Source organism: Festucalex cinctus, chromosome 6 (genome assembly GCF_051991245.1).
Source record: "Festucalex cinctus isolate MCC-2025b chromosome 6, RoL_Fcin_1.0, whole genome shotgun sequence".
NCBI lineage: Eukaryota > Metazoa > Chordata > Actinopteri > Syngnathiformes > Syngnathidae > Festucalex > Festucalex cinctus.
In genome coordinates this window covers 25763205-25784255 of record NC_135416.1, presented here as the reverse complement: position 1 = coordinate 25784255, position 21051 = coordinate 25763205, and the positions used below count along the sequence as shown (strand labels likewise).

The following is a 21051-nucleotide window of genomic DNA, read 5'->3' as shown; positions in this document are numbered from 1 at the left end:
ATTCTGGAACTCAAGCAGACACCACTGAACCATTTTGTTGTGTGGCTCAAAAATCAGTCAGAATCAGTGTTGTTCTTAACATTATTAATCTGTTATAACAAAATAGAACAAATACTTGAAAGGCACAGCATTACAGTATTTGACATGCAATGTGTTTGTTTAAATGGCAATAATACAGTAAACAGTAGATAGGTTACCCCCATCTGTAATTCTAGCATTCCCGGGTGAATACTGTACTTTGCTTACAAGTTTTGCTATCCTCCAGGTCAAAGATAATATGAAATGACAATCATGCCGAATGCCGATGTTCTTCACTGTATGTACACCATTTACACATCTGTACACACATGCACACACACTGAGCTAAACAAACTGCACACTTGGTCCACCTTTGCAGCATCTGAAAAGGAGAAGTCCAGACTCATCCCGAGGAACAACACAGGCGACAACATTCATTCAAATTGGCCAGGATTTGGCACATTATTTTTGTTCTCCCCCCTGGTAAGCAAGAGCAGGGTTTCTTTCCCCCTTTTCACCCTTTCTGAGGTCAAAAATATTAATTACATGGCTTTTAGTCTCTTAACACAAAGTTTGTACAAAAAGTGGAGAGAAACACAATATTCCAGTTAAAAACAACAAGCATCAAATGGAATATAAAAGAGGATGCGAACAGGAGCATTCCACCCTCCCGTCCACACAAGGTGCACTTCTGCTTGTCATACAGTAAATCTGCAATAAGCCCTGAAATTCGCTTCTTGGCTGTGTTTGACATAGTCGTGACTCCAGTCTGCCCTGTAATACATTAAGGTTCTTTTTGTAACGTAAAAGAAAAAAAAAAATAGATTTCATCTGGACAGTTTGCTGATGACTCGAATGAGGGCAGCGTTCTCATCCTTGAGCCTCTGGTTGTCTGCTTTCAGGTCTCCCAGAACCTTCACAAAAAGAACAAGATGCTGGTGTCAAATCGCTAGTAGATTACAAATCATTTACTATATCTGACAGAGGAGCAGACATACATAATTCACTTAAAAAGAAAAAAAAACCAAAACAAATATGCCGGTGCCAGCTTGCTATAGGGTCCTGATTTAATTAAGATGTTACGACGAACGGAACGTAATAAACAAGTGTGCGCAGCAGCAGTATTAGGTTGTTACAAGGAACAAAGAAGGCACGCGCGTTCAGTTACCACAATCCGCAGTTTTTTATTTGGTTGCGTTATATTTGTGGCTCTCGGCCACAAAGTCTTTTTCATATCACATACTACATCGCACGAAAATTTGATCTGATTGCGGTACGATGTTTGTTCTGGATGTCATTCAAATCTGCCAAAAATGATTTGGCCTACTCTGTTGTACAACTAAGTGATATCTGCCATCTAGTGGTGAACTGTGATATTACAACTTAAGACTATAGCATGGACACCAGGCTAATCAAATCGTGGGGGATAGGGACTGGGCTGGTGGTACCCTGAGCAGAGACTCTGTTTATTTTTGTAATTTAGATGAAGACTGTTGTTAATTTTTCCTCCCACTGTATAGTGAACCCCCATTTGTTGGGCTATGTTCTAGGCCCACTTGCAATCAAGTCACATTTTCTTTTTTCATAGTTTCAACCCTCCTGCATGTTACACATTTCTACTTCTTAAATTCAGTCATGTCATTGATAGCTATAGACGTAAATCAGCATTTTATGTAATATGTTATGCCTTCACTAGTCTAAACACGGTACAGTATTCTGATTAATATTGCGTTTGAGGAATATTAGTTAAGCGGCAAAATCCACCCGTTTTCTCACAGGGGAGCCATTATGCCACTTGCTGTCGGCTGAACATCACAGGTGCTCAGGGCTTAGGTAACGACCAATCACCGCTCACCTGTTGTCTAAGTTTGGTCATGTGACATTCGCAAGGTGAAAGGTGATTGGTCATAATTGAGACCTGAGCAACTTGACTGTCATTTTCAGTTGACGGCAGGAGGCAAAATGGCCGTCCCCTGAGATGGATAAAAACCATTAGATTTTGCTGCTAAATTCACATTCCACAAATGTAATATTAATCAGAATATCGTGTTTAGACTAGTGGGGCTGCATCGAACATATTGTTGTCTTTGTACATGTTAGAGTGTTAATCATTGTCAAGTCAATGAGAACCTTCAACTCGTCTTCCAGCTCCACCGCTCTCCTCTGGAGGGCCAACTTCTCCTAAAAGGCAACGCAAGCAAGCGTGGGTTTTCATCAACTTAACAAGAAGAACGCATAACGATGTTGTTGTGGTCGAGCACACTTACAAATCTCTCCAGCTCCAACAGGGCCGGTCTCTCTGTGCTGCTATCTTGACTCTGCCAACGGAAAAAAATTGTTGTCAAAAAGTTGTGTCATAGAACCACCACAAGTCAAACTCAGTGCTTCTCTTTAGCTTTGAAAAATTCTGAGAATTTTCAAATGTTGACAATCTGTGGAAATTAATGATAATTTATGGGGATTAACCTGGAATGTACAAATTGAAGGTTGCTAATATGGAAACGGAATAAAGTTGGGGTAATATTTTAGTGCAACCCTGACTAATAACCACATTTCATGCAGGTAGAATTCTACCTTGATTTATGAGTAACCCAGTTTACAAGTTTTTCCAAGTTACGAGTAGTGATGGACAATGGACCTTTCCATTGCATTAGTCTTTATATGTTGATTGATTGATTGATTTATTGAACATATAAACATAAAAACAAACAGCAGGGAAACAAAAGTTAAAAAAGTAAAGAAGAAAAAAAAAAAAAACTCATCATAGTTTACATGTTCAAAAGGGAGTAGGAAGAAGTTAAAAACTTATCTAGTCCTACCCCTCATACATTATACATTTAAACTTATTTCATTATTAATACAATACTAGGTTAATATTTTTAAAAATAAAATGATGCGTGCATTATCCAGCAACATATGTACATGAAATTCCTAGACATATACCATAATACATTTATAAATCATATACTCATACTCATTATATACAATTTTCATGCTCTTATTCGACATAAGTAATGTTTTTGAACTTTGCATTTAAACAATTTTTTAAACTCAACAAGTGAGTCACATCTTTTCAAGTCAATTCCCAGATTATTCCACAAATTAACACCTTTTACAGAAACACACCTTTGCTTAATATTTGTTCTTGTTTTGTTTTTTTGTACACACTTGTACCCCTTATATCATACGGACTGTGTCTAATTTCAAACAACGTCTGAGTACTATAGCAGAGTAGATTATTATATACTTTGTACATTATTTGTGCTATTTTAAACTCAACAAAGTCATAAAATTTCATTGCATTTAATTTGATAAATAATGGATGTGTTGATTCTGTATATTTTGATCGATTAATAATCCTTATGGCTCTTTTTTGCAATTTGAAAACAGAGTGAGTGTTTGTTTTATATGCATTTCCCCAGATTTCCACATAATAGGTCAAATATGGTAATAATAATGAACTATATAATATATATAATGAGTTCATGTTCAGGACATCTTTAGTTTTATAGAGTATCCCGATGATTTTTGACATTTTCCTTTTAACATTTTCTATATGTGGCTTCCAACATAATTTATCATCAATAACTACTCCAAGGAATTTATTTTCATACACCCTTTCTATTTCAATTGAATTCACCATAATTTTAACTTGGTTAGTAATTTGTCTAGTGCCAAAACCTATGAACTTGGTTTTATTTAAATTTAATGATAGTTTGTTCATATCAAACCAATTTTTTAATGTATTCAATTCATACTCCACAGTGGTCAGAAGCTGCTTCAGGTTGTCTCCTGAACAGTAGACAGTTGCATCATCAGCAAATAAGACACTTTTCAATATTTTTGAGACACTACAGATATCATTTATATACAATATAAATAATTTAGGGCCTAACACAGACCCTTGGGGGACACCATAAGTAATCTTCAAGTATTTTAACTGTATATTATTAAACTTCAAATACTGATATCTATCATCCAAATAACTTTTCATCCATTTATATACTAAACCTCTTATACCATACCGCTCTAATTTATTCATTAATATAGTATGTTCCATGGTGTCAAAAGCTTTTTTTAAATCCATAAAAATCCCAACAGTAAATTTTTCATTATCTATGTTAGTTGATATTGCTTCTACGAGTTCCATGACTGCCATTGAGGTGGTCCGTTTTTCTCTAAACCCATATTGATTTTCACTTAAGAGCTTATATTTCTCAAAGTTGTCAAGTCGGTATAAAAACAATTTTTCTAGAATTTTTGAGAACTGTGGCAACAATGATATTGGTCTGTAGTTATTGAATATGTGCCTATCTCCACTTTTGTAAATAGGAATAACTTTTGCTATTTCCATTTTTGATGGAAATATTCCAGTTTTAAATGACAAATTGCATATATATGTGAAAGGTTGCACAATATATTCTATAATACTTTTTACTAGTATCATATCAATATTAGAACAGTCAGTGGACTTTTTATTTTTTAATGTTTTTACAACATTTAATACTTCTATATCATTTTAAGTGTTTCATGAAGCTTCATTTTCACATCACTTGTCGGTAGGCCATTTTTTTTTCTTTTATTTTGCTTTTTGTCGTGAAGCCATATTTTGAGGCTTCCCATATGCTTGCCACTCGAGTGAAAATCGAGTGTCGCAAACGGGAACGCGAACGTGTCTGCTGCGTGACGTCACTCCCGCGGCAATTTGAAAAAGCACGCACTGATTTTTTTTTTTTCCCCACTCACTCGCTCACAGAAGCTTACGTGTGTGAATGAGTGAGCGACGAAAAAAAAATCCGTGCGTGCTTTCAAATTGCCGCGGGAGTGACGTCACGCAGCTGACACATTCGCTTTTAACAAATTAACAAAAACACAGATGTGTAGACTGAGAGAAAGTTAAAGTGTGTACATCCTGTAATTCAAAATTACATTTTCCTGAGTGAATCCGGCAGACAGCCCCTTTAACGTTTATAGCGGCATACATCGTGATTTTACTTATTGTTATTAAACGTTCTTGGCAGTCAAAGAGTTCAATTATCCTCGATTCTGTTGTGATTCTCATGGAAAGTTTCCAATTTGGAGTGCTACATCTTAACTTGCCATGGAGCTGTAATGTAATTCTGGAAGTTTTCCAGCCCGTTGGAAATCTACCAGTGCTGTCCGGCGGATTGACACAATCCAGTTAGCGAAACTTCTTTTCCAAATCAAACATCAAACTGGCCCGACCTGTCTGAGTCTTTCCAGCTCCACTTTATTTTGGCTGAGCAGGAGTTCCATCTCCTGCAGTTTGTCCTTCAGTGTCAGGTTCTGCTGCAGTACCTGGAAGTAGAGCTGAAGGGGAAGCCCAACAACATATGAAAGTCAAGACACAGAATGGGGAGGTTCTGATGAGGATAATAAGGTGCATGCAAGTACAGAAGGTGGAAATAACTTGTCGAGCATTCCGGAAATCAGCAACTTGTGTTCACTTCTATTTAGAGGCAGATCTCTTGAATAAGAGTCCTGCGTTTCCTTTTTAGGAATGTACATGATTGTGCATGGGGAGGAGCTCGGACACGTACCATCCTGTAGTCAGCGTCCTCTAAACCACTAGCACTGCAGACAAACACAACACAGATTACAACTGCTTTGCTTGTCTTTGAAATAAATAAATGAATGAATTAGAAGAAGAACTCTCATGGCAGGTACATTACAAACACACGCAGACATCTGAGAGATCAACTGGGGTGAAATGAAGACACTTGGGGGACATACACTAAAGCCTTCAAAAGGATTCATTCAGGAGCAAGACTCAACTTGTTATAGACTTGATGTGCTATTGACAACATGATTTTGGCATGCAATCAGTTATGCAATGCTTTACTTGTTGAAGCCACTTATCTGCAGTACTAACATATCTAAAAAGGAAAACAATTACTCAAATACACCAAAATGAGGATTTGACCCACAGCTCATGATTGAAACAAGATCCCAATGGCTGGTTCTCACTTTTTTTTTTTTTTTTTTTTTTTTAAACCAATCTGAACCAACCAGATTTCAGAATTAAACAGTAAACAGCCAGCTAATAAGGCTTAAGGTAATGTCAGCATTTGTTTGGGGGTGGGAGGGAATCTTTGCAGAGTCAAGGTCCATGACCGGAATGCACCGCCCGCCACTCATATTTGATCACATCATCTCCAATAAGACAATATATAAAAACATAATAGCAATAAATAAAAATAAAACTCACGTGGAGGCGTCGTTACTGTTTGGATCATCCAAATGAGCGTCCTCATCATCATTCTGAAACACAAACCAGTTGTCAACGACACTTGTCACTCATATTTTCTAGTGATGTAACGATATCCAAACATCACGATACGATATTATCACGATATGAAGGTCACGATACGATAATTATCACGTTGGCCATATTTAAAAAAGATCACAATATTGTAAAAAAAAAGAGAGTTAATACTAAAAAACAGAACAGTATTGTGCTTTTGTAGATAAGAGCAATGCATATAAACCACCTACAATCTCGAATAACAATATTGAGGCACTTACTTGCTAATGCAAGCACACATTGATCGCTTCACAAGCAAATTAGGTTCCCCTTTATATGACAATTAGCATAGATTTTAAACATAGAAGGCCAAAACATCCCTAATGAAAATTAAATTGCACTAATAAACTAGCCACTAGAGGGTGCTAGAACTACACAAATGGAAATCAACCTGACTTTTTTTTTAACAGATGTGTTCCTTTTAAATATTGTGAATATGACGACGATGATATTGTGGCAGTTTTAATATGGAGATATCACGATATTGCCCTTATCGAGAGATCCCTAATATTTTCTGATAAAACAGGCCACATTTAAGTTTAACCTGCTCAACCACCGACATGGGTAAGTTTGACTTTCAAACAGTTAAAGAAACCAGTTTAGTGAGCACCAGGTAAGGCAGAGCCACATTAGTCGGTTTGATTTTCGACAAATGCAGAAATAATAGTTTCAAAATGTAAACACTGGCAGAGATTTATACACACTATAAAAGTTTTTTTTTTTTTTTTCTCCCCCAAACTGGGCGGCTGTGGATTTTGAGATTGGGTTATTTACTCATTTGTCTTATTTTGAAATTGAAGTAAATTTAGTTCAGCATTGATGGATGGCCGGATGACTCACTGGGTAACATCACTCTGCCTTTGAACACAGGGTTAAGGGTTCGAATCCAGGTCAGGGCAGAGGGCAGACCAATGAAAATGCGTGGTTTGACTTTTTTGCAACATGCATTTGGCTTCGGAAACAAATCCCCACAAGGGTGAATTCGTGACTGCCAGACTGTGAATATGTGGGCCTCGAATGCAGCTTCTGAAGTGGCTGAATTGTATTGAAAACAAATCCACCGTTGATTGGCTGTGAGGGCTCAGCTGTTTGTGATGGCGTCTTTCTCACCTCTCCATCCGTCTGAATGACGCCAGTCGAGCGCCTCTCTTTTCTCGCTCGCCTCCTGTCCTTCACTCCCAGACGCTTGTCTGTCTCGGGCTCCTCCTGCTTCAACGGGTCCGTATCTGTAACACATGGATGGGGGAGGCACTTAAAAATATTGTTTAAAAAAAAAATCAATAAATGAACTCCTGAAGCATGCAACTACACTGCAAACAGCCTACAAAAGACGATTGTAATAAGAGCTAAAAATCAATTATTACAGTCGGACAAGCTATGGAACGTCTCCAGAAAGCAACTCACCCCTCTCAGCTGGTGTGAGAGTGATGATGGGACTGACGGGCTGAATGTTACGAGGAAGGGGATCAGTAGCTTTGGACACAGTCTTCTCAGCTTCCTTTAGGTCTGTTAAGGTCACACCCTGCAACAGACAAATCGCAATACATAGGTACAGACCTTTCCGTTGTCTTCCGGTTAACAGAAGAGGTGGCATTCGCACACATTAGCAACATTTTGAAGCAAGTTGAAATGGCATTACAAAACACAAGATGTTTTCTTGGGATTTATCACTGGTGTTGTTCCGATACCGAATTAAAACAGTGGTGTCGGTATCGGTGACTACTAACAAGTAACATGCCGATACCATTAATTCCAATGCTAATAGAGTGGTACCTCTACTTACGAACGCCCCTTCATACGAAATTTTCAAGTTACGAAACTCCTCAACAAGAAAATATTGCCTCTTCTTACGAAAGAAGTTTCAGGATACGAAAGGTAAAAATACAGTATGGGCCGCTACTCACAGCTCCCAGAGTTTCCTGAACGCAACATACTTATAGCTGCTCTGCCATTGGCTATTACTGGCATCTTTCTGGCATCCCATTGGCTAAGAGGGACCTGTACCATATTTGACCATAGATACAGAATAGAATGTGTCTATGTAGCGTCCTCGTCATTCGCCCTCGGGCCTTGAGGTGTTTAGTTTTACGTAAATGTATTAACTAACAGCTGACGAATTTGTGCAAAAATTAAAATAATTGGTAATTGATGAAGGCTAAGTTGCACAGTAAGTTTTTAATTGCGACAAGACGGGCCTTTCTTGGAAAAAGATCCCCCGCCGTAACTGAAGTTTCCATCAAGTTTCAGAATTTATTGAAAAGAATCACCCAGAAAAAATGTTCACCATTCGGGCGATCGCTCACTATGATGATGTTTGCCTTGGACATTTTCGAAGTATTGTTTAAAAAAAAAACTAAAAACAAGGGCTCCAGGTGGAGGAGTGGAACTGTCACTTGCCCTCAGGAAATGATGTGCGGCTTACATGATGTAAGTGTGAGTGAGTGAGTGATAAATAAAACAAAAATAAATAAAATAAAAATAAACAAGATTGTTAAAAAAAACGAACATCATTGGGTCAGTTCTTTACAAAACACCAGGCAAAAACACAGAGAGAACGTGAATCAAAAAGGGCAAAAAATGAAGAGGACATCAGTTAAAAAGGTAAATGACCATTTTTATTCTTTACTCTATTCTTTGTTTTTACATTATGCACAACTCTCATTTATTGTGCAATAATCTCATTGTAACATGTATTTGTTACATGTTTTGATGCATTGTTATGCTTTATAAAACATTTATGTCTGAATTTTGGGAGGCTTGGAACGGATTAGGGCATTTACATGGAAAATATGTCTCTACTTACAAAATTTTCTACTTAAGAACTTTCTTCCAGAACCAATTAATTTCGTAAGTAGAGGTACCACTGTATAGGACTTTGGATGCAGCATTTTGTGTCTTGCTCATGCACAACATTCACTGATGTGTGACATGCTCACTGCATGCTGATCTAAGATATCCTATTGGTCCTTGAATGCTCTGAACCAATGGCAGGACAGCTTTTTCATGTTGAGAAAAACAAACAAACTTAGGTATCTGTATGGTATCGGCATCGGCCGATACTGCAAAGCTGAGTGTCGGAATCGGTATTGGGGGGCCAAAAAACTGTATCTGAACACTATTTATCACCAATGCTTGCGAGGTCTGTCTGCACCAAAAACGTTTAATTCCAATTTGCATTTTACTCACAGCAATAAATATTATCACCACTACAGCAGTTACTAACCCTAACTGATAAAGTAAGTTGCTTCCAATTCCATTATTCATGTCAGATTTCTGTTATTGTTGTTATCATTGAAAGATGGACAGTGGTGAATAAAAACAATTGGGTAAGCTTTTTTTTTTCTTTTTTTTTTAAAATATTTTAACTGTAATTACAGCAAACAGTTTTGTTTTTGTTTTTTTTGTTTTTTAAATATACATTGCATGAGAAGACCTTTCATGGTGTTGGATCTAAAAAGCAGTGCAGCCTTAAGAAAATAACTTATTAGTTCGGCAAAGCTTCACTTTGGTCAGGAAATTTAAGGTGATTAAACTTTATGGGCACTTCAGGGTTAGGCATGGAAATGCATTCAGAGCTATGGACACACTCCTGATGAAAACAACAAGATTGAGAAATACTGTGGACTAGGGGTGGGACAAAAAACCGATTCGACCGAACCATCGGTCGTCAAGGGGAGCTAAACGACCGTATCGGTAGCAGACTTGTCAACCGATACAAAATCCGCCGGGAATCCTTAGATACATTGCTTGTAAAGCTGTGGACCGGATATCGCGTGGCTGTGAATCGGTTTCGAGTGAGGCTTCATGGTTTTCATAACAATAGCAAGAGTTCTGCGCCGTGCTCTACTTGTTTTGTTTACATTTCAGTAGTATCACTATTCAAGCTACTTCCCTGTTTACAGAGAGCTAGCAAAGTAGCGCTCAGAGACGCTTCATTCCCCGGATGTTGTAAACATAATGCAAAGACGTTACGCACCTTGGGGAGGAGCCTACCGTGAACGCCGTGCTCGCGACACGGCGCGCGCGCGCACAATGAGTGACAACATGCAACAGTTAGCAGAAGCTAACCCATTGCTATCGAGTCCTCTCGGTGCACTTGTATGTCCCGGGCCGGCGTTGGTACTGCGCTCGAGCCAAAAAGAATAACTCCCGTGACGATCCAATGCATGGATTCAAACGACACAGGTATGTCCCACAGCCAACACACCAGCTATGCTAAAAGCACACTGCAAGTATCTCATTTCTCAGTTTGTGGCTCCCTGTCAACGTATACAACTAGCATGAGCAGTAGATAGGAGAACTGAGACGTGCCCGTGATTACGTCATCAAACGCAAAATGAACGACAGCCCAAAAAAAAAAAAAAAAAAACATAAATAGCAGTGATTCCGTGGTCATCATCTTGTCTCAGATTAAAAAAAACAAAAAGATGTCATACATTAACCAAAAATGAATATGATGGAAAAAGAAAAACAAATATTGTTAAAAACAAAAATTGTTGATAAAAAGGGAAGGGCACTTTTGGAAATATTTTTGGATATATTAAGTGGTTAAAATGTGTTTGATAGATTTATTGTTCCATAAGGTGGCTTCATATTTCTTTTGGCTGGACGGTAGGTTTATTTCATGTCTTAAATTTATGTTTCTGAAATACTTCACAATGTGCACATATTCTGTTTAATTGTGTTGGTGTCTTTTTAAAGGTTAAATATTTATATTTCAAATTGAATTATCAGCCTTTTTTTCCTGATCCTTATTTTGAATAAAATAAATAAATAAAAAAAATAAAAAACAATTATAACTCTCAATAACGACTAATAAATATTTAACCTGATACATTTTTCAGTCATATCGCCCAGCCCTTTGTTGCGGTCCATTTAAATAATTAATTCAATATATAAAAATATAGAAGACATTGTTGTTGTTCTTTTTTAACACATTTGTAGATACTGTAAAAATTTGTGGTGTTTTAAGATTAATGTTTACAAACAACAAATGTCACTATAAGTTTTGAATATTGAAATTAATCGTATCGAATCGAAAATTGTATCGTTCCCATACTTAATCGAACCGTATCGAACCGTTCTGTTCTGAAAGATAATCGTTTTTCAATCGAATCGCAACCTGTGTATCGAGATACATATCGAATCGGCCTCATGTCAGAGATTCCCACCCCTACTGTGGACACAAGCTGCACATTCAGTGTACAGTTGACAATGCATCACAGATCATCAGCATTGAAATCATCGGTCAAATGTTTACATGTGATGTGATCTATTGCAATTTACTGTTTACATGTGTCAACCGTTTCACAGCAGTGTGACGAACTGAGCAATTTACAATATACTGTATATTCATCAAATGGAGGTGTGTCTATCTAGCACATAACTTGTAATCGTTTTTACACTTGTGTTCAGAGGAATAAAGAGGATACATATGTCCATTATTGAAACCAAAGAAGACTGATGATGTCACTACGTATTGACAACAGTGTATACATGAATGAAATTCCATTTGTAGTCTGCCATTTTCATCCAGGTTGAACATTCAATTCCTTTCTAATCTGAATTCACGGCTCCATGCAAATCCGCTATGGATGGTCAAATCATTTAGCAAATTTGACAATATTCATCTTCCCCTTCATGAGTGGGGTGTGCAAGCACTTCACAACGTGCTGCATCTGACTTGCTATATTCACTCACATTCCAAACACTACACACAGAACAGAAAGGAGGCATAAGCGCAGGGCGACTCGCTATAAAAATCTACTTCAAACCCCGTCTGCATACCTGAGTGGAGCGGCGGGATTGGCGCAAGAGTCGAGAGCGAGCTTTCCTCTGAGACTCAGACTCCTCATCTCTGACTGGAGCCTGAAACCTGAATAAAACAAAAAAAAAAGGACAATACAACTAAGAGACACACATACATGTTAAGTAAACACTTTGGGAAGCTCTTTTCAGAATTCATGTATGTATGTAGTTGTGTATTTCCTACTTGCGCCGCTCAGTAGTAGGCGTGTTGGGACTCTCAGACGTACTGTCCCTCGTATGAGGGGTGGGCTGAACTCTTGCAGTGCGAACCGACTTGTCCTGTTCCTTATCTTCCTCCCCACCTCTCTCGTCTGATGCCTATATTGCAGATATACAAATCATCCATCCATACAAATTGGGATTTTATTTACATTGTCAAAGTGTGCAAGGAGAATTAACTCCTCTATAGATGTGTTCTTAAAACAATGTGAGCGACACTACCACCTACTGTAGTGAATGCGCAATTACACTTCGCTCCCCGCTATTTGAGAAGGACTGAACAAGACTAATATAGTTATAGCTGGGGATTTAAAAAAAAAAATTTTTTTAATACCCTGCTGAATTTGTACATTTTATCACTTAACAGTCATTTGTTTGGTACTTTATTAATGATGGTAACAGACAAAATGTCTGTCAAAACCGAATGGAAAAAAAACAAAACATAAAAGGTGTAAAATGTTGAGCATTTTATCGCATGAAAAAACACGCCATATACAGGACACCCCTTTTAATACTTGTCCTCACTGGGGTCGCAGGCATGCTTGAGCCTATCCCAGCTGACTTTGGCTGGTAGGCCAGGCACGTAATCATGTAAAAGTTGTCAAATGTTGTGCATTTTATTGGGTGAAAATAAGTATTTGATCATGAAAAACTCTGCCAAAATTCTTGCTCCCACAGACTGGCTGGTGCTCATTTGTCACACAGCTGTGCACAATCAACCACTTAACAAAACTTCTCATTTCAACCCATTACAAGTATACATAAAGCACAACTGTTCTGATTTTTTTTTCATCTGTCACTTATTACAGGGTAAAGAAATTAAAATGAAATGCCAACGATGTACTAATGAAGTAATACACAATATATAGTAATATATTGGTAGTACACATATTGGTTTGAAAATGTATATGAATACAGTTTTAAGTTGAATGAATTTTACAACTTCCTGTAACTTTGATACATATATGGCATGTGAGCAATAATCATACTCGAGCTCCTTGAACAACTGCCCAGACAATACATAGATGGTCTCTCTTTGAAATACAATGAATGAATCCACAAAACGGGCTTGTAAATCTCACCTTGTCAACTGAACTGGCTGCAGATGTGGTTCCACTCTCGTCTGGACTGGACACAGTGGAGCTCTCTTGAGAAAGACAACAAACAGTTGGTTGAGCCTCAACACAGACAATTATGGAAAACTAATTGATCATCTTCACAGCTGTTTTACCGGGACTGCTCTCCTTGTCCTCGCTGAGCTCCAGGCCTCCTGAGACCCCCCTCTCTTTAGACTGGTCCTGCAAGGTCATCTTGTCTTTGCTGCTCATCCTGCACACTGAGCTCCTGATGCGCATGAACGGAGAGGAAGAAATTAGCATGCAGTGTTTGACTAGGTGTCATTCAATTTTGTTTTCCTTTAAGAAAAAAAAACAAAACAACTGAAGAGTGTGAAGACTTATTTTAGGATACTGTCCAACAATTTCACTCAGTGATGAATTGACGTACAAAGGTACCAATATTAGGGATAGGCCAATTATCAGCCGGGCCAATTATCAGTGACAATATTTGGCATTTTGACAAATATCAGAATCGGCCTTCAGATTAGTAAAAAAAGGCAGATGCCGGAAGCTGGTATCTCACTGAGCGGGGAATGCTTGTGAACGTAACGAAATTTAGGGTATTAGTCAGGATTTCTAAGCTCTTCACAGACCGTTTTTACTTTTCACAAAACAATTTTGAACATTTTCTGACAATTTTTACTACCTGTGAAGATCTTTTGAAAACTTTTAGGAACCCTGATGAAATCCCAAATTAATTGCATGTGGATGCATTTGTCACTCAGTGAAATACAGGAAATTTTTCATTTATATATATATATATATATATATATATATATATATATATATATATATATATATATATATATATATATATTTATTTATATATATATATAAATATATATATTTAAATATAAATATATATAAATATTAGGGGTGGGAATCTCTGACATGAGGCCGATTCGATATGTATCTCGATACACAAGTTGCGATTCGATTGAAAAACGATTATCTTTCAGAACAGAACGGTTCGATACGGTTCGATTAAGTTTGGGAACGATACAATTTTCGATTCGATACGATTAATTTCAATATTCAAAACTTATAGTGACATTTGTTGCTTGTAAACAATCTGAAAACACCACAAATTTTTACAGTATCTACAAATGTGTTAAAAAAGAACAACAACGTCTTCTATATTTTTATATATTGAATCAATTATTTAAATGGACCAGAACAAAGGGCTGGGCGATATGACTGAAAATGTATCAGTTTAAATATTTATTAGTTGTTATTAGGGGTGTGAATTGCCTAGTACCTGACGATTCGATTCGTATCACGATTCACAGGTCACGATTCGATTCGATACCGATTAATCCCGATACGAATTTATAAGTCGATTGTTGCGATTTTTTTTCATTCAAATTTAGAAAATACTAATCAGTAAGCTTGTAGAGTGTAAGATTTATATGAAAATGTATTATTTATTTATCTGAAATTTCAGTCTTATAGAGGTTGTAATCTGTTTCATGTTTGACCAGCATTAAAATAAAATATTAAGGCTTAATGTTCCGTTCATATAACATTCTTCCATGCTCAAGGTGTGAATCCTAACCCGAAGTCAGACGTTTTGTTGAATATTTTTCCATTAAAAATGGAAGTTTAAAAATTGATTCTCACACACAAAAAAAAGAAAAAAAAAAAAAGGCAATGACGATAAGACGTTGAATCGGTAAGACTACCGAATGAACAATTCTGAGCTCTTAAAAAAATAAATAAAATAAAATAAAATAAAAAATAAAAAATCGATTTTTGTTTATTGAATCGATTCGAGAATCGCGCGATGTAGTATCGCGATATATCGCCGAATCGATTTTTTTAACACCCCTAGTTGTTATTGACAGATATAATTGTTTTTTGTTTGTTTTTTGTTTGTTTTTTTAATTCAAAATAAGGATCAGGAAAACAAAAGGCTGATAATTCAATTTGAAATATAAATATTTAACCTTTAAAAAGACACCAACACAATTAAACAGAATATGTCCACATTGTGAAGTATTTCAGAAACATAAATTTAAGACATGAAATAAACCTACCGTCCAGCCAAAAGAAATATGAAGCCACCTTATGGAACAATAAATCTATCAAACCCATTTTAACAACTTAATATATCCAAAAATATTTCCAAAAGTGCCCTAACCTTTTTATCAACAATTTTTGTTTTTAACAATTTTTGTTTTTCTTTGCCATCACATTCATTTTTGGTTAATGTATGATATCTTCTTTGTTTTTTTAATTTGAGACACGATGATGACCACGGAATCTACTGTTTGTTTTGTTTTTTTGGGCTGTCGTTCATTTTGCGTTTGATGACGTAATCGCGGGCACGTCTCAGTTCTCCTATCTGCTGCTCATGCTAGTTGTGTACATTGACAGGGAGCCACAAACTGAGAAATGAGATACTTGCAGTGTGCTTTTAGCTTAGCTGGTGTGTTGGCTGTGGGACATACCTGTGTCGTTTGAATCCATGCAATGGATCGTCACGGGAGTTATTCTTTTTGGCTCGCGCGCAGTACCAACGCCGGCCCGGGACATACAAGTGCACCGAGAGGACTCGATAGCCATGGGAAATACCAAGATGTACGGCACCGGCTTCTGCTAACTGTCTCCACTGTTGCATGTTGTCACTCGGTGTGCGCGCGCGCGCGCGCCGTGTCGCGAGCACGGCGTTGACGGTAGGCGGAGCCAAAAAGAATAACTCCCGTTACGATCCAATGCATGGATTCAAACGAAACAGGTATGTCCCACAGCCAACACACCAGCTATGCTAAAAGCACACTGCAAGTATCTCATTTCTCGGTTTGTGGTTCCCTGTCAATGTATACAACTAGCATGAGCAGCAGATAGGAGAACTGAGACGTGCCCGCGATTACGGACAGCCCAAAAAAACAAAACATAAACAGTAGTGATTCCGTGGTCATCATCGTGTCTCAGATGTAAAAAAAACAAACAAAAAAGATGTCATACATTAACCAAAAATGAATGTGATGGCAAAAGAAAAACAAAAATTGTTAAAAACAAAAATTGTTGATAAAAAGGGAAGGGCACTTTTGGAAATATTTTTGGATATATTAAGTGGTTAAAATGTGTTTGATAGATTTATTGTTCCATAAGGTGGCTTCATATTTCTTTTGGCTGGACGGTAGGTTTATTTCATGTCTTAAATTTATGTTTCTGAAATACTTCACAATGTGCACATATTCTGTTTAATTGTGTTGGTGTCTTTTTAAAGGTTAAATATTTATATTTCAAATTGAATTATCAGCCTTTTGTTTTCCTGATCCTTATTTTGAATTAAAAAAACAATAATTATAACTCTCAATAACGACTAATGGATAGTTAAACTGATACATTTTTCAGTCATATCGCCCAGCCCTTTGTTGCGGTCCATTTAAATAATTGTTTCAATATATAAAAATATAGAAGACATTGTTGTTTTTCTTTTTTCACACATTTGTAGATACTGCAAAAATTTGTGGTGTTTTAAGATTAATGTTTACAAGCAACAAATGTCACTAACTTTTGAATATTGAAATCAATCGTATCGAATCGAAAATTGTATCGTTCCTAAACTTAATCGAACCGTATCGAACCGTTCTGTTCTGAAAGATAATCGTTTTTCAATCGAATCGCAACCTGTGTATCGAGATACATATCGAATCGGCCTCATGTCAGAGATTCCCACCCCTAATATATATATATATATATATAATATATATATATATATATATATATATATATATATACACACACACACTTTTTTTTTTTTTTTTTTTTTTTTTTTTAATGCTAGAGCATACAGAAGGCTTTGATGCAGCATCTCAACTGCAAAGAACGGTTTCAGAAATGGTAGTTATTACACAAACAGCCAGCAGGTGGCAGCAAAGCAAAGGAGATCAACCAGAGCCATGTTGAAAAGAGCTCAATTACTCACAATTCTAAATAGATTTGTGAAAATTGATTAAACTTAGCTATATTTTAATGCTAATTGCTGCAAAACGGAAACTGATAGAAACTTACTTTTTTTCCTAATGAAAGAAGAGAGAGATTAATCTTTCTTTTACTAGGTTCCATGTTTTTATAGCAATAGAAAACAATATTCTGTGGGCCTTGCAAAATCAGACAAAATCCAGTAAAACAGCCGGGAGCGAACAGGATTGCTTCTGTGAAAATGGCTGGGAGCGAATGAGTTAAAAATAAAAAATAAATATTAAAATTAAGAAATTATGTTAAAATTCTGGAAAACGTTACCTCCAGTACAAATTTACTTGCTTACTTATTAATTTAGCATAACACATGCCCATGAGTCTGGAAGCTTGTTGTAATTTTTGTTAGAATTTTAAAACAAATATTTTAACTCTTTGTATGTTTAAGATTAAAAGAAAAAGTACATTTTTAAAATTTTGGCGATGTTTTCTCTTACTGAAAATGAATATTGGCTTGAAATATTGGTCTCCTTGACTACTAATCTGGTTTGGTCTTGAAAAAAACATATCGGTCTAGCACTAACTAACCAATATGATGGTTAAACCAAATGAGTGTCAAAATAAGGCGGTGGCCATGAGAAGAAGTGTATTTATGCTTCCTGCTTTCCTAGTGTGTAGACGCAATCTGCTCTGCTCCTGCTTTGCTTTGCATTCTTTCAGCTGATAACTTCTTTTTTTCTTTCTTTTTCTGGGATTTTTCCTGGACATTTGCCTCGATGTGGCTGTACTACCTTTTTGTTTGGTAGATACAACCAGCTGGGCGCATTTTTCAACATTTTATTTTTATTTTTTTGGAAACTCCTCACGATTAACGTGAGCACGGCCTGCTAATCAGCACGCGACTGCTACTAGCAGCATGGCTGGACGAATGATGCCTTCCATCTCGACCGATGAATACCACAAACTTCTTCAGAAGATGGCAGTGCTGGAGACAAGAATGCACTGCCTTGAAATGTTTGTGGAGGTGAATGGAAAATCATGGAATGACACCACACTGCCAATGTCTCCAAACGGTGGTCATGAGCATGCTAACAAACAGCTAGCTCCATCCACCGACCCTCTGTGGAATGTGCTGGGAGCAAAGCCAAAACTGAGGAGTCGTCGCCCAACAGCTGGACCTGACCGCCAACTAATGCCTGAGGAAACACGTCGGCCTATGCAAAAGGCTACCTCAACCCCAAGAAATCAGTCTTGGGCGTTGGTACCAGCAAGAAAAAGGAAACAGTCTCTTGGCCGACGAAGACAAAATACTGATATCAAACTGAGAAACAGGTTTGCCGTGCTGTTGCCGAGCCAGCAAGCCTCGGGGGATCACAGCACCAGTCAAAGGTATGAAACCGGACCTCCTCAGCAAATCCGTTCAGCTACTGAAACACAAACACTGATAATAGGCGACAAAGCCTTGTTTGGTGTTAAACGTCTGTGAAGCAGAAAAAACACAAAAGTTCTGTGTTTTGCTAATGACATGGTGCTGGACATTTCTGAAAAAGTCGACAAGATTGCTACTGACTACCCGACTGTGAGATCGATTGTGATTCACACAGGAGCATTCGATGTGTTGAAAAAACAGTCGGAGATACTGAAGCAAGACTTTATTACCCTTCTACACAAGATAATATGCCTAAGCGCAGAGGTTTTTCTGAGTGGTCCTCTGCCTACTGTCCGACCAGGTGATGAGCGTTTCAGTCGGATTATGTCACTCTCGAGATGGCTGAAAAGCATCTGTGCTTCTTACTCAGTGAACTTTATTGACAATTTTTCTATGTTTTGTCGCCATCTTTTCCAACGCAATGGGATTTATCTCAATAAGCAGGGAGTCAGATTACTGACAGCCAACATCTTCCATAGCGTGCGTCACTGGATGCTATGTTCCCAAAACAAAGGACATGAAACACAACAACCGATAAGAAGAGGATCTGGTGAGGCTGGCTCACTATCTTGCACTCCCTGCCCTTCAGAACAGATTGATTTGTCCTCATCTGCCCACACTCCAAACACCGAACATCCAGCTCCCCTGCTCCCGAACGACACCTGCCAAACACCACCACGACCACCACCACCAGTTTCACTACCAGATGCACCCCCGCGCTGTGCACCGCCCCCGAATGACCCGATGACTGACTCGCCAGCGAGTCTCACCAACAGGTTGAGCAATCTGGTCAATCTCTCCATACAGCTAAATAAAAGTCTCTCCAGGCAGCTGCCTGCTGATGACGGTTCGCCCATGCTCCCCCCAAGACGCCACATTCAGCTATCCACTAATCGTCTGACTCCACCAAGCCTCAGCATACAGCTCCCCACCCGCCGACCTCCATCTTTGGCTATGGAGAATCTCAACTACAGCTCGGTCTGATGTTTTGGGTCCAGACTACATATACAATATAAAAAACGTGTGTTCCCAGAATAAGTCAGGACCCAAGGAAGCTTGTAGCATTCCTGTGATTACAAGAAATAGAAAGTTGGCAAAAGAAATGAGAAGAAATAAGTCAGAAGCTACAAACCTAGTCAGTATAGCTTGTGAACCTCTGACTAAACCAGCGTCTCCGATTGCCACTGTGAGACTAGCGCTACTAAATACAAGATCACTAGTTAACAAATCATTGTTGATTCATGACATTATTATGACATATGATCTTGACTTATTTCTCCTCAGTGAAACATGGCTAACAGAAGGTTCCTGCAACACGGTTCTCAATGAGGCAACACCAACAAATTTTAGTTTCATGAACAAATGTCGTAATGGCAAAAAAGGTGGTGGACTTGCTGCCATTTTTAAATCTCTATTTCAGTGTAAAGAAATTTCATTGGGAAGCTTTAATTCATTTGAATATCTTAGTCTTTTGGTAAAAGGTGAACCAAACATCGTCATTGTCAGAATTTATAGACCTCCAAAACAAAAAGGCAGATTCATGGAGGAATTTGAAGAAATGCTGTCAGTAATTTGTACCGACTATGATTATCTGATCTTAACTGGAGACTTTAACATTCATGTTGACAACAACTTGGATAAAAATACCAAAGAATTTTGTAATATACTTGATACTTTTGGTCTCTCACAACATGTAAAAGGTCCAACACACAATCAAGGTCACATTCTTGATCTCGTCATCTCTAAAGGTGTTGACATTTTATCTGTTGAGGTGAAAGATCTGGCTATTTCAGATCATTCCTGTGTGTTTTTTGAATTACAAACAATCCCAGAAGTTCAAACAACTACTGTCTCGATTAAAAAAAGGTACATAAATGAGAATACAAGCAACATGTTTATGGAATTAATGGCTGCATCACCAACTGTAAATGCAGAGACCGTTGATGAACTTCTGGATGAATTCACCTCAAAAATCTCAAATGTTTTGGATGCTGTTGCTCCTATTAAAACTAAGACCATTTCATCCCGAACTAAAACACCTTGGAGGCGTACTACCAACATAATGACTTTGAAATCTAAATGCAGAAAAGCAGAGCGAAAGTGGAGAAAAACTAAACTCCAAGTTCATTTTGACCTGTACAGACAATGTCTTTGTCATTTTAACCAAGAGTTAGTAATAGCTAGACAACAACACTTTTCTGAAATTAT

The 21051-nt window shown here is 37.6% G+C and overlaps 1 protein-coding gene across 2 annotated transcripts in view; it reads right to left on the bottom strand.

Annotated features, from left to right (window-relative positions):
- Positions 1-63: 63 nt before the first annotated feature.
- Positions 64-21051, bottom strand: part of ppp1r12c (protein phosphatase 1, regulatory subunit 12C) — a 37553-nt gene continuing 16565 nt past the window's right edge. For both annotated transcript variants that reach the window (XM_077525589.1, XM_077525588.1), the window contains 12 exons: positions 13602-13714; positions 13453-13517; positions 12336-12469; positions 12131-12218; positions 7748-7865; positions 7454-7569; positions 6248-6300; positions 5580-5613; positions 5245-5349; positions 2286-2336; positions 2149-2199; positions 64-932 (listed from right to left, as the gene is read on the bottom strand). In XM_077525589.1, the coding sequence (XP_077381715.1) occupies positions 846-932; positions 2149-2199; positions 2286-2336; positions 5245-5349; positions 5580-5613; positions 6248-6300; positions 7454-7569; positions 7748-7865; positions 12131-12218; positions 12336-12469; positions 13453-13517; positions 13602-13714 (1015 nt within the window). In that variant the 3' untranslated portion in view covers positions 64-845. The remainder of the gene's footprint in view (positions 933-2148; positions 2200-2285; positions 2337-5244; positions 5350-5579; positions 5614-6247; positions 6301-7453; positions 7570-7747; positions 7866-12130; positions 12219-12335; positions 12470-13452; positions 13518-13601; positions 13715-21051) is intronic.